At 40.4% G+C, this 20,340-nt stretch overlaps 1 protein-coding gene across 1 annotated transcript in view; it reads left to right on the top strand.

The window, feature by feature from the left end:
• ush2a (Usher syndrome 2A (autosomal recessive, mild)) overlaps nucleotides 1-20,340 on the top strand; it is a 222,513-nt gene that overhangs the window by 77,432 nt on the left and 124,741 nt on the right. Inside the window, exons 28-30 of the mRNA XM_026171366.2 lie at nucleotides 8,583-8,689; nucleotides 10,028-10,151; nucleotides 19,970-20,100. Coding sequence (XP_026027151.2) covers nucleotides 8,583-8,689; nucleotides 10,028-10,151; nucleotides 19,970-20,100 — 362 coding nt within the window. The remainder of the gene's footprint in view (nucleotides 1-8,582; nucleotides 8,690-10,027; nucleotides 10,152-19,969; nucleotides 20,101-20,340) is intronic.

The raw sequence follows: 20,340 nt of genomic DNA, 5'->3' as shown, positions 1-20,340 counted from the left end.
AAATACTTGCTTAGGGAATTCAGCTTTTGAACATATTCTGAACAGCTACATCTGTTGACATAGGGAATATTTTCATTTCATACAATTCTCAAAAAGTCATTCCTTGTGTTTATTGTGATGAATGATGCTTCATATTGTAATTGGTGGACTTTTTAAATGTATTTTTAATGGCTACATCTGTTGACACAGCGACAATGTTTATTTTAAGTGATTCCAAAGACTTCTCTTGACTGTAATACAGTACAGTTCAATATGGCTTATTGTACCCAGTTGACTTTTTGAATGTATTTTTAACAGCCACATCTGTTGCCACCGTTTTGTTTCATCCAACGCCAAAGATGTCTTTTGTTTCAACTATAAGAAATGATAATGGCATATGCCGTTTAGCAGATTTTTTATTTTTTTTTAATCTCAAAACAATTTGCATAGCGTTTGCTCCTCCACTGGGTGTTAAGCTTCTGCTGCATCAGATTACTTTTTTTCTTCTTTCAGTTTAGCAATAATCTTTGCACTTGACAAAAAATATTTAACAATAATCTTTAAGACCTCAATCTAACATGCACTGGGCGAATACTGTTACATTCCTTTATAAAAACATGGTAGCATATCAGTAGGGAGTTGTAATTAGAAGAATTATACAAATTCTGAAAAGCTGCTGGCGTCTTTTTATTTTTGTTTGGTTTTACTTCAAATGCATCTGTTGGAAAAGCCTCTTTTTGCATGCTGTTGTTAGTTGTCTACAGTTATGTACTTTTTGGACCACTAATAACCCCATTAGAAGTCTACTGCCAAAATAAAGAGCTTTTTATAAGGCTGGTGGGTCGTCAAACATATGGACACCCACGTTTGTCAATATGATAACTTGAGAATGAGGCAGCGTAGGATTTTGGTAGGTGCAGCTACTAAAAGTCTTGAACGAGTTCAGGTCAGAGGTCAAGTTTTCTGAAAATCTTGTGAACACAATAAATTGAGAAAGATGCCATCTAGGATTTTCTAATTGACACTATAGGTAGATCTAATAAAAATCTCAGACGAGTTCAAATCTCAGTGACCTCAACCTCAAGGTCAGAGGTCAACTTTTCTGAAAATCACCTAGAATCTTTAAATTTATGTCATAGATGCTGGAGAGGCTGGGGGTTAGCACTTTTTTATTAATCTTTTTTTTTTTTCGTCATTGGAGCTCTTTCCCAGCCTGTAAAATCTGGATTGACTCATTGCTTTCTGCTCTGCTTCTTGTATCCCCCTGCAGAGACAATCTTGGATTATACATATGTGCACATCTTAAAATTTGCCCTTCTAATAAAGAAGTGCCTCAGCACTGGCTACAGCACAATTAATAAAAACCCTTCCTATTTGGGACACCAAACTGTTTGTTGACTGAAACCTTCTTTAGTCAACAAAAAGGTCTCCAGCTTTTCTCTTGCAAGCTGAATGAAAGGAACATGACCTGAAAAAACCTCTGTAGTAGAAATATCTTCACATTCAGTGGTACTCCTCATAAGGTGTACTTGAGCATGATACAGATGCTCTGATAAATCTTCCACACATGACGCTGGGCCATTAGAGCCAGCTACCATCTGCTGTAAGTGAACAGACAGCATCTGTGAATCCACCGGAGTTACACCGAAGCACATGACTAAACATTAGCGCGCACACTGAGACAGACGTAACGACTCAAGGAAAGAGGTCTCCTGTCCACCTGTGTTGATGCATTTGCAATTGTTTCAGTGTGTGTGTATCTTCCCACAAAGTTATTGATCACAAAGTAAAGTGAGTGGCTAATCAGGGTCTGATGGTGATGTTTTATGTATCCTACATCCATAAAGTCTTGTTCTACAAGACATGCACACAGAGACACATACACACGTGCACTCACACTGTAACACCACTCAACAGAACAGGAACTTTATTGATTTACGCATAATTGGCCTGAGGCCCTTCTTGAGAAGAGAAATATGCATGGCAAGGGATCGCCATGTCAATAAGTGGTGTGCTTATGTGCGTGGTGTAACTGTATGCTAAGAGCCTGTTAAGACATGTCAGTTGCTGTAAAAACAGGAAACACACACACACACGCACACGCACAATTGCTCCTGGGAGCTGGCCCATGATTTAGCTGCTTCATTACCATGTCGGCAGCTAAAATTAACCTTTCTGGTGGACTGTTAACCTTGTGTGTGTATGTGTGGTGTGTTTTTCCGTATACTCATCATAAAGCAAGTGGGTTTTGTCAAACTTGATGTGTCATAATGTTAAGTTAATTTCACTAAATGAACAAGCAGATACAATAAATGAATACATGACATGCAGAAAATATACAACCAGATTGTACAATCAGCCTGGTCAGTAAGAAAGAAACTGTCTTTCATGATTCAAACATGAACACACACTCAAACTCTATCAACAACGATAACACTATCCTATAGTTCTGTCACATTTGAAATGTTTTTCTCTAATATGGACATCTGTGTCCAGGTTTTATTGTGTTTTAGACTTGTGTCGAAATACAACCCGGTCATTGCTGGGAACTAATATTAATTTATGCTAGTAGATATTATCCCCAGTAATGCAATAACTGATTAAGTGATCAAAGAACATAAGCTGCTGGATGACATTTGACATGTTGGTGCACAAATAGAGAGGGCATGTTAACTGGCTGCTACCTCTAACCTGCCTGTTAAACACGCATTTCAAGAAGAAGAAACGTGGGTCATATATAAGGAGGAAGGTGCATTCAGGTAAATTATGTCTACATTATCTGGGGGAAATGTAGCTAGGCAGCATCAGATGTTAGTCTGTATGATGGCTCTAGGTATCAAGAAGAGGAAGCGAGTGAAGGCAGAGGAAGAATGTCGTTCAGAGTTTGGCGAGTAGTTGATACAGGCTCTGTGTGGTAAGGAAGAGTCACCAGATGACAAAGAAAGCATAGTCAGGGGTGCACATAAGTGGTTCGCAGGTGCACATGTGCTGTCAAAATAAAAGACGCGCACCAGATAAGAAGTTGCAACGCGCGTTTGCGTACATAAGATTTTCTGGAGAAGGACAGACATTTGTTTAGAACTCTTAAAGATGTCGAAGAAGCAAGCTCCTTTAAGCAATTACTTTGGTGTTCCTCCACCTCCAAAGAAATGTCAGAAGGAAAGGAAGCGCGAATTCTCGGAAAAGTGGTTGCAGGAGGTGAGCTGGCTTCAAACAAATGCCAGCTCACCTCCTGCAACCACTTTTCCGAGAATACACATTCTGTCAAATGGACAGAAAGGAAACAGAAGACAATGAGATTTGGCAGTGGAATGAGGAAGTACAAGAACTTATTCAAATGAAGAGGTTAGCAAATAAACAGTGGGATAGTCAAGGGGATGAAGAAAGTAGCAGGAGGTGACAAAGGCTTACAGTGGGTTGTATGTGAAGCTGGACACTGAAAGAAAAACAAGAGAAGAGGAAATGGAAACGTCTAAGAGGGAGGGCAGTGGACTTTTTAACTAGATTTTTGAATACTGTGTGAATTTTGACGGGATAGCAGCAAGGGTAAAGGGTTTATAAGTTGTGAGACCTGTTATAATGTGTAGTTTGGAGATAGTGACACAAAAAAAGACAAGAAGCCAAACTGGAGGTGGCAAAGTTGAAGATGCAAAAATTTTCATTGGGAGTGAACAAAACGGACAAGGCTAGAAATGAGTATAGACAATGTAGGAGAAGCAAGGTTGAGATGGTTTGGACATGTATAAGATGGCGTCGGTGAGGTCGGCTGCCGTCACGACTGCTCCGACCACTTTTTCTTTGTCTTTGTTTTTTAAGTTAGTTTTCAGCGTTTCTAAATCGGCAAAATCATCACCATTGGGTACATTAGGTATGACAGTGACACTCTTGTTTCTATTGGTATACAATGTACTCACAATTCGAAGTTTCTAACTCCGGATCCGAGCTGGCCGAGTGAGATCTCGAGGGAGAACAAAGGGAAGCGGCGGTGGCCTAGAGGGAAGCGAGCCGGCGTCAGGAACAGGCTGAGAGCTCGTGCACACCGCACACCTCTGCCTAGCATCCTGCTCGCCAACGTCCAGTCACTGGAGAACAAGCTTGACGACCTCAGGGCCAGGATAAAGTTCCAGAGAGACATTCGGGACTGCAATCTCCTCTGCTTCACCGAGACATGGCTGAACCCAGCGGTGCCGGACCACGCCATCCAGCCGGCCGAGTTCTTCTCGGTTCACCGCATGGACAGGACACGGGACTCGGGGAAGTCAAGGGGACTTTAATAGCGCCAACCTCAAACGCGCAGCGCCGAACTTTTATCAACACATCACCTGCCCCACCAGGGGTGAAAGGACACTGGACCACTGCTACACTACGGTCAAGGACGGCTACAAGGCACAATCCCGCCCCCCGTTTGGCAAATCTGATCACGCCGCCATCTTCCTCATGCCAAAATACAAACAAAGGCTAAAACAGGAAGTTCCGGTTCAGAGGAAGGTCGCGCGCTGGACGGATCAATCGGTGGCCGCGTTACAGGACGCACTCGATGACGCAGACTGGGGCATGTTCAGAAACAGCTCCGATGATGACGTCAACGTGTTTACGGAAGCGGTTGTGGGATTCATCGGGAAACTAGCGGATGATACCGTGGAGACAAAGACTATCACAACGTTTCCCAACCAGAAGCCGTGGGTGGATAAAACCATCCGCAACGCTCTGAGATCCCGCACCGCTGCCTACAACACGGGACTCATGACGGGGGACATGGACCCGTACAAAGCCGCGTCATATAACGCGCGGAGGGCAGTGAAAGAGGCGAAGCAGCGCTACGGGAGGAAACTAGAGTCACAACTCCAACAGAGTGACTCTAGGAGCCTGTGGCGGGGACTAAGGACAATAACGGACTATAAAGCACCAACAACCGGTATGACGAACGCGGCCGTGACTCTGGCAGACGAGCTGAACACTTTCTATGCTCGCTTCGAGGCTGCAGCTAAGGTCTCCAACAATGCTAGTGTTAGCGGCGCTAACGGCTGCAGACAGGAAGATACTGCCAGCACCGGAAACGTGCTCGTCATCTCCGAGCATGAAGTAAGGAGAGCCTTCAAGAGAGTGAACACCAGGAAAGCAGCAGGACCAGACGGCATCCCAGGTCGTATCCTAAGAGACTGCGCATACCAGCTAGCTCCTGTGTTCACTGAGATATTCAACATCTCTTTATCTCAGTCGGTGATCCCCACATGCTTCAAAGAGTCCATCATTGTTCCTGTGCCGAAGAAACCCCACCCTGCTTCTCTCAATGACTATCGCCCTGTAGCCCTCACCTCAGTAGTGATGAAGTGCTTTGAACGCCTGGTCAGAGACTTCATCATTTCTTCACTACCAGACACACTGGACCCACTACAGTTCGCTTACCGTCCAAATCGTTCCACAGACGATGCCATCTCTCATCTCCTCCACACATCACTCACTCACTTGGACACTAGAAGGGGGAATTATGTTAAAATGCTCTTCATAGACTACAGCTCTGCATTTAACACCATAATTCCCTCCACACTCACCACCAAGCTGGAGCATCTGGGACTCAGCTCATCTATGTGTCAGTGGATCTCCAACTTCCTAACTGGCAGACCACAGGCAGTAAGGATGGGCGGACATGTCTCAGCCTCCACCACTCTCAGCACTGGAGCCCCCCAGGGGTGTGTTCTGAGCCCCCTGCTGTACTCTTTGTACACATATGACTGTGTGGCCACTACCAGCTCCACCACCATCATCAAGTTTGCTGACGACACCGTCGTGGTGGGCCTGATCTCTGATAACAACGAGACGGCCTACCTGAAGGAGATTAGGAATCTGGAGAACTGGTGCCAGAGGAACAACCTCCTTCTAAACGTCAGTAAGACAAAGGAGCTGATAGTGGACTTCAGCACTAAGCAGGAGAGGAACTACCAGACCCCCGTCATCAACGAGTGCCCAGTGGAGAGAGTGGACAGCTTCAAATACCTCGGAGTTCACATCACGCAGGACCTGTCATGGTCCTGTCACATCAACACCGTGGTGAAAAAGGCCCGACAGCGTCTCTACCACCTCAGACGCTTGAGAGACTTCCAACTGCCCTCCAAGGTGCTCAGGAACTTTTACTCGTGCACCATAGAGAGCATCCTGGCGGGAAACATCTTAACCTGGTTCGGGAACAGCACCATGCAGGACAGACGAGCTCTACAGAGGGTTGTGCGGTCAGCTGAGCGCACCATCCGCTCCGAGCTCCCTGACCTGCACTCAATCTACAGCAGGCGGTGCTGGACCAAGGCCAGGAAGATCGTGAAGGACCTCAGCCATCCCAACAACAGACTGTTCTCTCTGTTGAGGTCAGGAAAGCGATTCCGCTCCCTGAAGACCAACACAGAGAGACTGAGGAGGAGCTTCTTCCCGCAGGTGATACGGTCTCTCAATCACACCACCACACAGTACTGACCCACACATATGGTTCTTACACACACACTGGACTTTCTGGACTTTGGTTTTGCACAACACTGGTCACTATATTCTTCATTTCCGGTTAATACTTGTACAGCTGCTGTTATTGTGTATATATTTATTTATATTTAGATTTCTTCATACATTCTTATATAGTTCTATATTGTGTATTGTGTATTTTGTTGTACAGTTATTTTATTTTCAACTTTAATTTATATATTTATCTTTATCTTATTCTTCCCAGTTAAATTTACCCTTCATTCTAATTTGTGTTGTACAGTTATTTCATTTTTAACCTTAATTTATATTTTATTCCTTCCTAGTTAAATTTACCCTTTTTAATTTTTCATATTTATTTCCTTTCTTATTCATAGCCTTTTCCTTTTTTGTTTTCTTTAGGTCACGAGCAGTTGTCCAAGCATTTCACTACATATCGTACTGTGTATGACTGTGTACGTGACAAATAAAAATTTGAATTTGAATTTGAATTTATAGAGAAGGGTTAATGGGTATAAAGGTGACTTAAGTGGCTTTGAACATTGCATGGTTTTTGATGTCAGAAGGGCTTTTCTGAGTACTGCTAATTTACTGTGATTTTTATGCAAAATAACTTCTTGGATTCACAGAGAATGGTCAGAAAGAGAGAGAATATCCAGTGAGTGGCAGTCCTCTGGGTGAAAATGCCTTGATGATTCCAGAGGATCATTAAACTTACTTTCATATTGATGTTGTGCTGTTTTGCTGCTAATGTACAAATCTTTTTATTAACATAAAGTTGGTCCTCCTTAGTTGGAGGTGGGCTAAAAAATTGACAGTTGCCACTTTTTGATAAGATATAAGACAGACCAACAATTCACACTTAGAATAATAAGCATGCCTTTTGATTGTGGCAGGAATTACCAGAGCCACAGGAAGAACATGGAAGCTCTGCGCAGAAAGGCAGGCAGATTCAAACCCCTGCATCACTATTCTACCCACTCATATCAAGAAGGAAAATTTATTTACCAACATGGCATACATAAAAAAATTTATTAATTAATTAATAGTACACCACAGTGTAAAGCAAGGGCCATGTTGTATATGTGTGTGCCACTGACAGTGTTCTAAATGTCACACTAGCTCAATATCAATAGACTGGTAAGCTATCGATTGGCAGTAATTTATGGTTTGATGTGCCAAGATGAGGCGCCAAACAAGCTGTCCACTTTGCTTTTAAGGGCTCTGTTAGAAGTCACACTAAAGATAATCCGCATGGTTGTCACTGAAAGCTAATTTACTCCTACCACGAACCATTTAGACAATTACTGAAACACACCCACACATCTAAAGAGAAACACTACAATGAAAGGACACTTAATGCACACACACACACACACACATCTTTCCCATCTCTACACCGGTCTATCACTTGCTATGCTTTTCCTCCATTCCTATAAATCTGTCCTCCCTATATCAGCTAGTCTCTGGTAGATTTATTTATGTTATGTATTAAAACTGCTTCTCCAGTACCTTACAGTATGTTTCAAAGAGACATTTAATTTAACACCTTGAGTGAGCGAAGGAAATTAAATTGATCTTCTATTAAATGAAAATGGGACTTTTGTGTAGCCTGAAAGAAATAAGCTTCTACTGAAGGAAAGCCCAATCACACAAGATGTATTTATTCTTAATGTGTATGAATGTTTTTTTGGGTAAATTAGCTGTGGTTAGCTTTTTACATAGACATTTTTTTGCAGAGAAACAATGTATTACAACACCACAGCTCTGTAGTAAAAGAGCACTGATACTGAACTGGCCTGCCTTCAGTCCAAACCTGCAACCCGTTGAGAACATTTAGTTTAATTTGCAAATAAAAAACTTGACAGAAGATGCCCTGACTGTTGAGCAACTGAAATTCTATATCAAGCAAGAGTGGGAAACCATTTCGCTTTCAAAACCACACCAATTGTCTTCTTCATTATTAAACACTTGGAAAATGTTCAAAGAAGAGGTCCTACCAAATAAAAAATAAGCACACACCTTTTTCAAATTTTTTTGAAAAGTTTCATCATTTACAATACAATGGCTTCATATTTCATTGATTTAACATTCACTTTCTGTTCATCCTTTCCGTTTCTTTACTTTCTGCTTCTCAGCACCTTCAGGATTGTCTTCACCTCGATTATATCCAGAAAATGAAACTACCATTCAGATAGAGTGGGACCCCCCTGCCCAACTTAATGGACCATACCCTCTATATCAGGTAAGAGCACTGCCCTACACTCAATTCAATTCAATTTTATTTATACAACGCAAAAATCACAACAACAGTAGTGTCAAGGTTCTTTATATTGTATAGTAAAGACCCCACAATAATACAAAGAAAACAGAGAAAATCCCAACAATCATATGACCCCCTATAAGCAAGCACTTTGGCGACAGTGGGAGAGAAAAACTCCCTTTTAACAAGAAGACACCTCTGGCAGAACCAGGCTCAGGGAGGGGCGACCATCTGCCACGACCGGTTGGGGGTGATTGGATAAAGACAGGACAAAAAATATGCTGTCGAAGAGAGACAGAGATTAATAATAACTAATAATTAAATGCAGAGAGGTTTATAAACACACTCAAGAAGAAGAAGGACTCAGTCCATCATGGGAATCCCACAGCAACCTAGACACATGATCCAACCCTAACTACATGCTTTATCAAAAAGGAAAGTTTTAAGCCTAATCTTAAAAATAGAGAGGGTTTCAGTCTCTCGAATCCAAACTGGAAGCTGGTTCCACAGAAAGGGGACCTAAAGCCTGAAGGCTCTCACTCCTATTCTACTTTTACATACTCCAGGAACCACAAGTACGCCTGCAGGTTATATGATACTATGAGGTCATCAAGGGTGTCTGTCTTTGTTTGCAGCTAAACAGAAATTCACAGTAATAAATAACTGTTTTCATCTATTGCCTTGCCTAGACCCATGCTAGCCACAAGCATGACTGTAGATATGGCCTAAATTAAGTTGAAAAGTTGGCACTCATGTGTGTGGTTCCCAGGGGCTAAAGCTAATGCTACCAGCATGTCAGTGTTTTAAAGTCTAAATCATTCCATACTTGAACAAAGTTAGCTAAGATTCTGTGTTTTCTCACTGGCACAGACTACATTACTTTCTTTTCATGCTGGAAGTGAGAAATAACCCCAGTGTGTGTCTTTGTTTGTCATCTCATCATTCACACTGTGTGTACGTAGAAATCATGAGAACTTCCTGCCTATGATTCCACTGTTTATTCTCTGCCACACAGGTTATGTCTAAAATAGAGGAATAATATTTCTGATACTGAGATTCATGGGAAGTAGTAAGAAAGAGGATCTGTGCCATGTTGAGAGTGCAAGCCCACATGGCCCTAAGTGTTTTAATGGATTTGATATACACATGGTCATCTAAAAACAAAAAAAATCTGCTCAGTTTATTATTTTTGGAAAATTTTAGTATGTGATTTTATACTAAACATAATTAACTACAATTTATGACTGCAGTTATAATTTGAGTACTACCACTATGCTAGATACCAGATATTTATACATTATCATATTTTGGTTTTTTGAGGTGGAAAGGTCAGATGTCTCTCTCTCTGACCCGCAAGATCCAGTTGTCAGAGGAACAAGATTTTCTGGAAACAGTTACTATCAGTTCCCCAGTGACATCCTTCCCAGCAACACCGATTTTACAGGTAAGAAATTATGTTTAGATGAGTGCAGGTGTCTGTCTATTAGTAAATAGACGGTATGTATATGTGCATTTCTGTGTACTGTGCATGGGAGTATGTGACAGGGTGTGTACATACGTCCCTGTGTTTTTTAGTGTACAGTGACTGCACTGTCTCTTCTTCTCAGTGTTCAAGTGACATTCCTTTAGAATGACTTCCCCAGTCATCTTAAAGGACAATTATCTTTCTGTTTACCAGCATCATTAGAGGGCTGAGCTGCACAGCCAAACATGTTCTGCTTCATCTGAGAACATCACCCAGTCTGACGCTCATAATTAATGACTGCTGATACTAATCAGTGGGATTTGAGCAAGCAAAGCTCTATGATGCCACTTGAGATTACTTCACTGTCCCACACAAACCTTTTGTCACCAGTAATGTATTTTGGTGTTAAGAGAATACCTTTCCAAGATATTTTAATACTGTGTCATAAAAAGTAAAGAAAAAAAATCTGTGGCCAAGCAGTTTTTCCTAAATGTATGACATATTTCTGGCTTTGAGTAGATTAAAGTTTTCAAATGTGATTCCCTCTATAATCCAATTTTGCTTGATCTAAAATACCAAAGTACAGTATGTTTGCAGTCCATAAAGTAGGCATCCATGTACTCCACATCTTCCATGTTCATGTTCTGAATCTGAAGTTTTAATAGACTTTGTTATGGAGACATATCATATGAAACACTCAGAGAGCAGGCTGGTGTTGCTTTTGCCTTCACTTCAATACTAAATAAGTAGTAACTCAATCCTAGAAGTAAGCTTAATTATTGTGATTGATCAACAAATTCGGCAATCATTTAACATGAAATTCACATTTCCCACAACATTTAATTTCTTATAATGGTTGATTAGACTACTGTGAGAAGGATGTTCTGTTTAGGCTGTACACATTTGTAAAAATTCAAATATTATAAGCTATTTTAGTGGTGGCTGTAGCTCAGGTGGTAGAGCAGGTCATCTACTGATCGGAAGGTTGGTGGTTCGATTCCCGGCTTCCCCTAGTCTGCATGCCAAATATCCTTGGGCAAGATACTAACCCGAAATTGCTCTCCGATGCATTCATCGGAGTATGAATGTGTGTGAATGTCAGTTGTGTGAATGGGTGAATGCACAAGTTGTGTAAAGCGCTTTGAGTGCTCAGAAGAGTGGAAAAGCGCTATATAAGAACCAGTCCATTTACCATATATATATATTTTTTTGATTTTGTAATTGCTTGTTCTTTCCATGCATATACTAAAAGGATGAGTAGTCTCTAAATGTTATGACTAATGCCGGTGTTAACATAGATGTGGCTGAACACAGTGTAAGTAAAACAATATTTATTAAATATAATTTATAAAGCTCACAGTTCAGACAGGATATTTTAAGTATATCTCTGGTCTCCTTTTTGACTTCTGCTGCTTTAATTTACTTCCTTAACATGTCATTTTGTGTACTGTGTTTTATTTTTGCAAACAATTGGTTATTAATATTAATACTGCTTTATTTCATGTTTTTCATGAAAGGCAATTGAATTCTTAAAATACTGAGCGAGTGCGCGGTCAGAAAAACCCGACCAACCTGTCTCCTATATTGTTTTGTTGCTTCTTAATTTTACTTACTGAGTCGTGTATTTTTATCCCAAAGCAAGGAATTCAAATTTTTGATCTCATCATTGCTTCTCCAGTACAAAGGTAAATAGATCTCTCTAAATGCTGCCAGCAAATAGATGATGATTTTTTGTTATTGAGGGGCGCTTCTCATCTCCTCTGCTCTCCTCCTTCATAAAGGGTAATGGATCAGACAATCACTTTCAGACCGGATCTATTCTGGACCATCAATGTGTCGGCAGTCCTCAAACCATCGCCCTTTTACAACCATCAATACTAATAGCATCATCTACAGACAATTATTCCCATCGAAGCGCACGGAACAGCGAACAAATCAAAGCCAAATTAGATTATGAATGTAATGCAGTGTAATGCCCCCTCGAGAGTCAATTGATCAAAAAGGGGAGACTCGTCAATCGTTTTGTCTTGTGGAAACCTTGCAACTCAAGCAATGACAAATGTAACATTTTTCTATGTGCTGAATGTTTGCACAATATTTATCTGTTCAGGTGGACTGCGCCATACCCCACGACGCATGTCACAAAGATTTTATAAAGTGTTCCTTAGAATTGACGTCCTTTTACATCTAAAGGGAACTTTTTGTTTTTGCCTAGCAGCATTGATGCCTCAGAAGATCGTGATGTGCCTTCTATATGAAACAACAAATCATCATTTTTCTCTGTCAGCGTCATACATCATCTTAGGAATATTAATATTTATTGAGGTTCCTCAAGCTTTCTATATCCTACATGCAAACTAAGGGCACATCATTGAGCAGGGTCAATATTCTACATGTTAAATCTTAGTTAAGGTTGAGGTTATCTAGCATGTATTTGCCCTTTCACCTGTTACCTTATGGCCACTTTATTAAAAAATATAAAGATATATTTTTGCCAAATAGGTTCTTTTCCATGTGCAATTACTGTGATAGGAGTGCATGTTTCCATAAATGAAGTCTGGTCGCGTGTGTTTAAAGATGCTTCTTAAAGCTTAATAAGAAGCATTAAGTCAATATTTCCCTCACTGAATCTTACTTTAGATAAAACAAGATTATAACTATATGCAGTCATGCTACAATATGAATAACCTCGTAAGTGCTTGTTTCAAGAAATCCATGTTACTTCATTCATCTTATTTATTATGTTTCTGTGTCTAGAACTCTCCTGACTTTCTGCTGTCCATGCTTATATTTGAATTAAGGACATTGGCTCTCAGTTAAGACAGGCATATGTTATTATTTATAAAATAATGTATTTAAATTGAAATGGGTCAAAATAGATTACACAGTCCTCTCTCCTCACTTTAGTAATTCTTCATTGGGCCTGAAATGGGCTGTTTGAAATGCAGATGACGTTCTGCTTATATTTTTGCTAATCCAGATGCATTTCTTTAACCCACATTAAATGAAGAGAGATGAAACATCACACAAATATGTTAGGGGAAAAAAAATTAAAAAATGAATGCAGGAACAAATAGACTTGGATAATATCCAGACACATCTTAAACAGCACATTGTTGCAATAGCTGCTACTGCAACAACTAAGCAGGAAAGAGGGAAATGTTAAATGATACAAATTATTTTTCCCTAATTAATATGATTGATTGCCAGGCACTGACGTTGAGAAGGAGAGGGGGAGAAATGTGTGAAGGGAAAGTTTGCACAGACATCATTAGTTTTTCCCCATTTAAAGATTAATCAGAAGAGGCTGGGCTCTTTAATTCTGTCATTTGTATATTTAATGGGCTGCTGCAGAATCTATGGGTGTAATTAGCTAGCTGCCGCGCTCTCATTAATACGCCAGGCTCTGATTAATGCCAGCAGAGAGCTAACATGACTGGAGTTATTCAGGTTATGTTGTGTAGATGATTACACACAACCTCCACTGTTTACTGAGACAGAGAGGAGAAACAATGCACATGAAAGAATACTACCTAATAAATAAAACTACTTAAAACTGTAAATGGCTCAACATAACTAAGTGTTAATGTTTCATATTGTGGAATATAACATGAATCTTCTCGTTTGATTAGGTAACGAGAGTACAACACAGTGCACTGTTTAGAATTAATAATTCATTTTGAAATGCTCCTTTAGTTTTAATTGATTTAAGAGTCGGTTTAAAAAACCGAACTATAACTCTTATTACTTAACATCAAGTTGATTGTGTAAATGTGGCTGGTTGTATGTGCTTATAGTTCACAAAATGTTTCTTGTTTCACTCGTGAAAAAACTGCTGTGTTTTTTGATCAAAGCAGCATTTTAGTTCTCGTATTCAGCATGTTGTAGAAAACGGTGAGGGAGCCTTTTGAGAGTGTGTTTCTTCCTTCGGGCAAACTTTATGACTGGCTCTTTACCTGGTCTTAGAGAAAAACCAAGTTGTCAGTGTGTTTGCACTCATTTTTGCATTGCAGAGTGGAATGAACATACTGTGTTTATGGTCCACTAGTAGGGTCCAACACCTTTCTCTGGTTTAATAAATTTGGATTTTTATGCTTCCAGTGAAAAGGAAATTTATAGTCAGAAACCCACTGAGCACACAGTGGGGAGAACCTTTCAAGTGCTGTTTTTTGCTTTGAGAAAAGACAACTAGAGAGGGGGTTCTTATCCCCCACTGCCCTCTCCGGAAAACAGTTTTGACAATAAATGCTTCATAACAAAGATCCCCTTTCTGTAGTACCTAAACTTCTAAACTTGAAATGTGTTATATAACAGGACTGGACCAAAACAATAAGTATTCACATAACGTAAAAACGTAAAAATAATTACCGGTACTTTTCGGGGGGAAAAAGCACATTAGAAATATTAAGTAATTCATGTTGGAGTATATTAGTCGTCTTAACATTTCATTAACTGAAGTCGTTGCCTTAAAAATTTTGTGTATACTATTGTAAAACATAAACAGCAACAATTTTTCTGTGCATGTGTTTGACCGTGTGTGGCTTTATTATGCATTCTCTGTAAGTGCTTGCTGGGGTATTGTGTTTGTTCGATCGCACAGTGAAAGCGCTTGTGTGTATATGTGCCGCTTTGTCTATAAGTGTGTGTCTCTCTGTGTGTGTCATTGTGCTGTATGCGTAACAGAATCACCTGTCATGGTGTGTGCTCAGGTTTGTCTGTTGATGGCTCCAAAGTGGTTGTCAGTGTGAAGTAGCACAAGTCCTGTGGGGAAATCTGAAGGAAGTATTGCTGAGCATGAGCAGTGTCACAGATGCTTTACATTTGAGCATGCTTGGATAACACTTTGACTATCACAAAAATGCAGACTCACACAGAAACCGTGTACAAAATCTGTACATACCCTCACCCTTACACGTTTACTTCCATGTATGGCTTCAGGAATTTATTGACACACTATATGAATTATCAGATTTTTTTATGTAATTTAAAAAAGAAAAAATTATTTCATTTATTTCATTTAACAGCCCCTAAATCAGAAGAATTACAGTTTCGCTACACTGATATCTTTCACTCAGTAGGATTTTCTGGCATTTTTAGATCTGTGTTTTTTAACTGTGCTTTCACCAACACATAGTATGAAAGCATGTTTGGCCCTTGAGTCTGTCTCCTCTCCATAGGACTGGTGGAGAGTGGGTGTATATATGCAATAACTATGTACTATGTAAAACACACATTTATATTGTCTACATTTTTTTGTATATTGTCTGCACTTTTCAGCATTAGAGAAGTTAACAGGTACACAAGCAAGAGGCAGGAAAAAGCATGATTGAAAAAAATGTGTGTGTGTGTGTGTGTGTTTTAGATGCAAGGTTAAAGAAAATACTGAGAGGGGGTAATATGTGTAGAAAAGGAGAAAGAAAAGGTAATAAAGAAGGAGAGAGGTTAAAAGCAGAAGAAGGAAAAAGGGTTTAAGAGAGTAGGTTAAGGAGGGGTAATGTAATATCAGGTATCTGTCATATGACTTGACTCATCGTGGTGACAAGGTCGTGAATGTAAATGACACATGCCTGCTTGATGTACAAAATGCCCGTCCACTGTGAAGAACAGTTTTATTAATTTTCTTTGGATACTACTACAGTCTTTACTGGGTTTATGTCTGTGTAGAGTAATTCATGATTATCATCAAATTCTTAATCAATATGTGGATGGACCTCCACACACGGCGTTGCACGTTGAAGGCTGTTTATTTTCATTGTGTTCCACAATACGCTTTCTTTGGTAGAGCTTTCCAGCTGTGTCCTTCTACTCTGCACACACCGCTCTCTCGTCAGGTCCCAGTATCGTACTGAAATAGGGATTGCATGACCAGGCGATGAAGAATAGCTGTGTGGGTCACCCTCTCCTGACACCACACCCTGAACCAACTGCTACACCCCTCCCCTACAGCTGAGCCAGATACCACACCCCGCCACATACCCCCATCACCCACCTTAGGCCAGTAAGCCATCTGCACCTGGTCCATCAGGCGCTAGAAGGTGGCTGGGGCTACAAACAAGCTGAACGGAAGTGTGAGAAACTGGTAAAAACTGTATGAAATGGAGAAGGCTGTTTTTCCTTAAATACTCTAGACACTGGAATTTGCCAGTAGCCCTTGGTAAAATCCAGTGTCATGAAAAAGCAATTATTGTCTAACCAGTCCAGGCAGCTTATGAGAGATGAGATGGTCATCACAATGGAGGGAGGTGGGAATAGTGGAGTTTGGCACCTCCAGCCCCAACTCATCTCTCTCCTTTACCAGACTCACCAGAGAAGTGGTTTCAAGCTCTCTCTGTGCTTTGAGGAGGTTGAGGTGATATATTTGTGTGCCTCCTCCCCTGTTAGACCATACCACTTCATAGCCTACATCCCCCACCTGCCATGTGATCACAAAGCCTCCTTGCCATTTGCCAATTAACTTTGAGCTAGTAGAGGGGAGTAATATAAGCACTTTGTCTCATAGTGAAAATTGTCTGACTCTAGTCTTATCCACCCGCTCCACCAGCCAGTCAGTCTGAGGGTGGTAGATGCTGGTCCAAACAGATTTAATGCCCAGTAATTCATACAGCTATTTAAGTGTGCGAGACATGAACGAAGTGCCTCTGTCAGTCAGTATCTCTTTTGGGATGCCAACTTGGGAGATGACCTGAAACAGCCAAATGAGGTCCATGCTAATGCACTCAAGGTGCAAAGGCACTTTTGGGAAGGCCAGCTGAGTGTGTTCCTCTTCTGTGTGAGCATCACGACTCACTCAATAAAGCCTATCTTTAATCAATATAAAATGTGGGTAGGCCGACGCCGTGTCAGGGTGCACCATGTGACCATCAGTTCTTATCACTTGGTCAAAGGCTGAGTGTACAGTAAGGTGCCATCACAAGGCTGCTCTAGTGAAAAATCTTCGGTGGAGTGAATCACTGAAGCCGGTGGGGCCTCATGAGGAGGCCCTGCCATCTCCTTCTCTCCAGAGTCAGAGTCACCGCTGAGTGCAGTGCAGACACTACACACCACTAAAGGTTGTGAACACATGCCCACACACTGCCCCAACAGGTTATTAAACCCCGGCCAATCTGTTCTCAAGTTGAGAGCGCCACCTGGGCTTTGCCAGACAGCAGCACCCACTCCTCCTCAGGTCAGCGGCATGCTTCTGCTGTATCCTGAAAGACATTTCCCTCTACATGGGGGAGTAGATGCGGGACAGAGGAACCAGCCCAACACATTTGTCTGGCGCTCAGACTGGTCATGTAGCTATTCCAATACTGCTGCTTGCTCCCAGTACATGGCCACCTGCTCCTATAGTTCATCTGTTTTTCAGATTCTACATGACATGATATTTTCATTTCTGATTTGAACCACTTTTGTATATTAAGTCAGATGCAGCTCACACAGTTTTCCAATGTGGCCTCAGTCCAAACAATCCAATTAGAAGGTAAATGTTTCCGACTGTCATCTGACCAAAGTGCTTTGCCACAAGTGGAGATGTGCTGGCAGATGTAGCACTTGACATTCTCAAATTTATTTCAGGAAAACTCCTCACGTTGTGATCCCAACACGCTCCAGCTCCACATCTGCATAAACCTCCATATCAACTAATGCATGAAACCCTACAGATTGACTTCAATGGCTCCTTCTATGGTTATTTCTACATAACAGCTAGTTCGGACTACCTTTATTTTAGTTTTGTTTTTTTCTATAGTCATGTGTGGTATACTTATGTTTTTAAGATATATAAAAACAACTCAAGTCTTTCTTTTTGCTTCTTGCAACCATCTACAGCATAACAATAGATCCAGTTACAAAAAGCAAGAAAATACTTCAAAACTGTGTAAAAAGGTTGAGATCTGAGCTCTGATAATCTGTATTCATTTTGAGTTTTCTGTATAGTGTCTGACTTCTCTCTGTTTTAAGAGAATTCACACACTAATTATTTTGCAAACACTTGCTTCTGATGAACCCTGGACTGACTGCATTGGTCTCCTCAGATCTTCCCACATGTCTGTTCTCTACTGAGACAGACAGAGCTGAAGAAACACACATACTCACAGGCACACACATAAACCTTCTTGGTTTGTGTGGTTATGTGGATCTAGTAGTGGATTAAGATCAAATCTCTGATCCATGGTAACATGACAAGGCAGCACGCTGGATGAATGTTTCGTGTGTGTGTGCACGTGTGTCTTAAAGGCTCTGCTGGCCTAAGAACCTCCAAATTTCCCACATTACTAAAATGCAAGGATTAATTCTGAATATTCCTCATCATTTGTTTTGTCAGATCCCAAATCCATTGTCATTTTAGGTGATATGATTTTTTAGGCTTCTCCAATTGAAAATAGTGTAACTGAGAATTATCTGAAAAAGGTAGAATTCAGACATTCTAGCAGTTTAGCATTTCCCTATGAGTTTTTAAGTTCTGAGCCACCAATCTTCTGACAGATTAATGCTACATGTATAACTTGAAAATGTAGGAAAGCAATAGAAACTTTTCCTAACACAATTATTGATAAAATGCTGTTTTGAAGGTGGCAACTAAACCGGCCAAAAATTTGGGGATTCAGAAAATGATCAATTTAATTTCATGTTTAATTTCTATCAAAACTTCAGTTTGTTGTGTTATCATATTTTCTCTCTTAACCCTAGTCTTTGACACTTTAAAGACTTCTCTGTTAACTACTTTATCCTACAAGGATAAAGAAAGGAAGGCTGTGGTATCATGAGATAAAAGCAAGACATTACAAGTGAAAGCTTCCAAAACTGTGGAAGCAGGTGTGTCTTCTAAGATCAATCTTCATGTTTTCCCTGAAGTATCTTAGTGGTAAGATTATCCTAGACGGCTGGCTTACACAGGAAATGAGGTCAGCTTAGAGATTTAGTGCTGTTGGGAAACAGTTATTTTGATAGAAATGTACATTTATCAGTCTTCCTCTTTCTTTTTTACTTAATGGTAAGCATTATGTGAGTACATGACGTCTCAGACTGGGGTTTAAACAATCCCTGCAGAGTCCTGTTGGTTCTTGTGACAGTGTGCGTGTATATATACAGCTGTGAAAAAGAAAGACTTCACAAGACTCTTTTGTATGTGATATGGTAAAAAGCTAAGCACGCCACCTGATTCAGTAGTTTGTAGAACCACTTTTGGCAACAAAACACTGTAAAAACAATGTAACTGTAGTCTGTATGAATTTTTGGCTCATTCTTCTTGACAGCATTATCTCAGTTCATAGAGATTTATGGGCATTCGTCTATGGACAGCATTTCAGTTGACTTAAGTTCTGGACTTTGGACTCTGCCATTGCAACATTTAGATTATTTTCTTTTCAGTGATTCTATTGTAGATTCATTAGTGTGCTTGGGATGACTTTAAAATACTTTAATATACAGTTCATGGTCAATGAGTCCTCAGTTCCGCTGGCTCCACTCCCACCGTGCTTGATATTTGGTATATGATGTGCATTATGGCCAAACATCTCACACCTGAAGCCTTTAAACCAGGAAATTGCCCAAACGTCTGCTTTTATAGAGATGACCACACTTACTGATGATCAGTTAATCAAGTGCATTTAATTAATTTAATGACCCTCTTTATCTTGATGCAAGCAGTGAGGGTTTTATATAAAATACATGCTGTAGGCAACCTGAACTTTCTGTGGTTAGCTTTAACACTGAGATAATGTGTAACTCGGAATTAAAATCCTCTTTTAGGCTGTCTCTCTCTTTTACTAAATGTCCATCTCCCCCATCTTGTTCCTTGTCTCCCTTTGTATCAGGTGTTGAGCTGAGTTTTAAGACTCGGGCCCCTGATGGCCTGCTACTCTGCAGCTTCTCTCCAGGAAATCAGGAAGAGTTTTTGGCTGTTCAGATAAAAAATGGACGGCCCTACTTTTTGTTTGACCCACAGGTAGGTAATGTGTTTCAAAAGCGTCTCTGCATAATTGAAACATTTAAATTACGCCGTACTACAACATACATTTTGTTTGCTGCTGTATTTATCTGTATTTACTGATTGTGCATTTTTGTCTAACACCTGATTTTTTTTCCCATTTAATTCTACTCCTTATACCTACTCACTTTTCTCACCTGTGTTTTTCTTTCCTTCTGTATTGCTCTCTCTCCAAGTCTCTTCCATTTTCTCTCTCAC

Source organism: Astatotilapia calliptera, chromosome 1 (genome assembly GCF_964374335.1).
Source record: "Astatotilapia calliptera chromosome 1, fAstCal68.1, whole genome shotgun sequence".
In the NCBI taxonomy this organism is placed as follows: domain Eukaryota; kingdom Metazoa; phylum Chordata; class Actinopteri; order Cichliformes; family Cichlidae; genus Astatotilapia; species Astatotilapia calliptera.
This window is presented reverse-complemented; position numbering and strand designations above follow the sequence as displayed.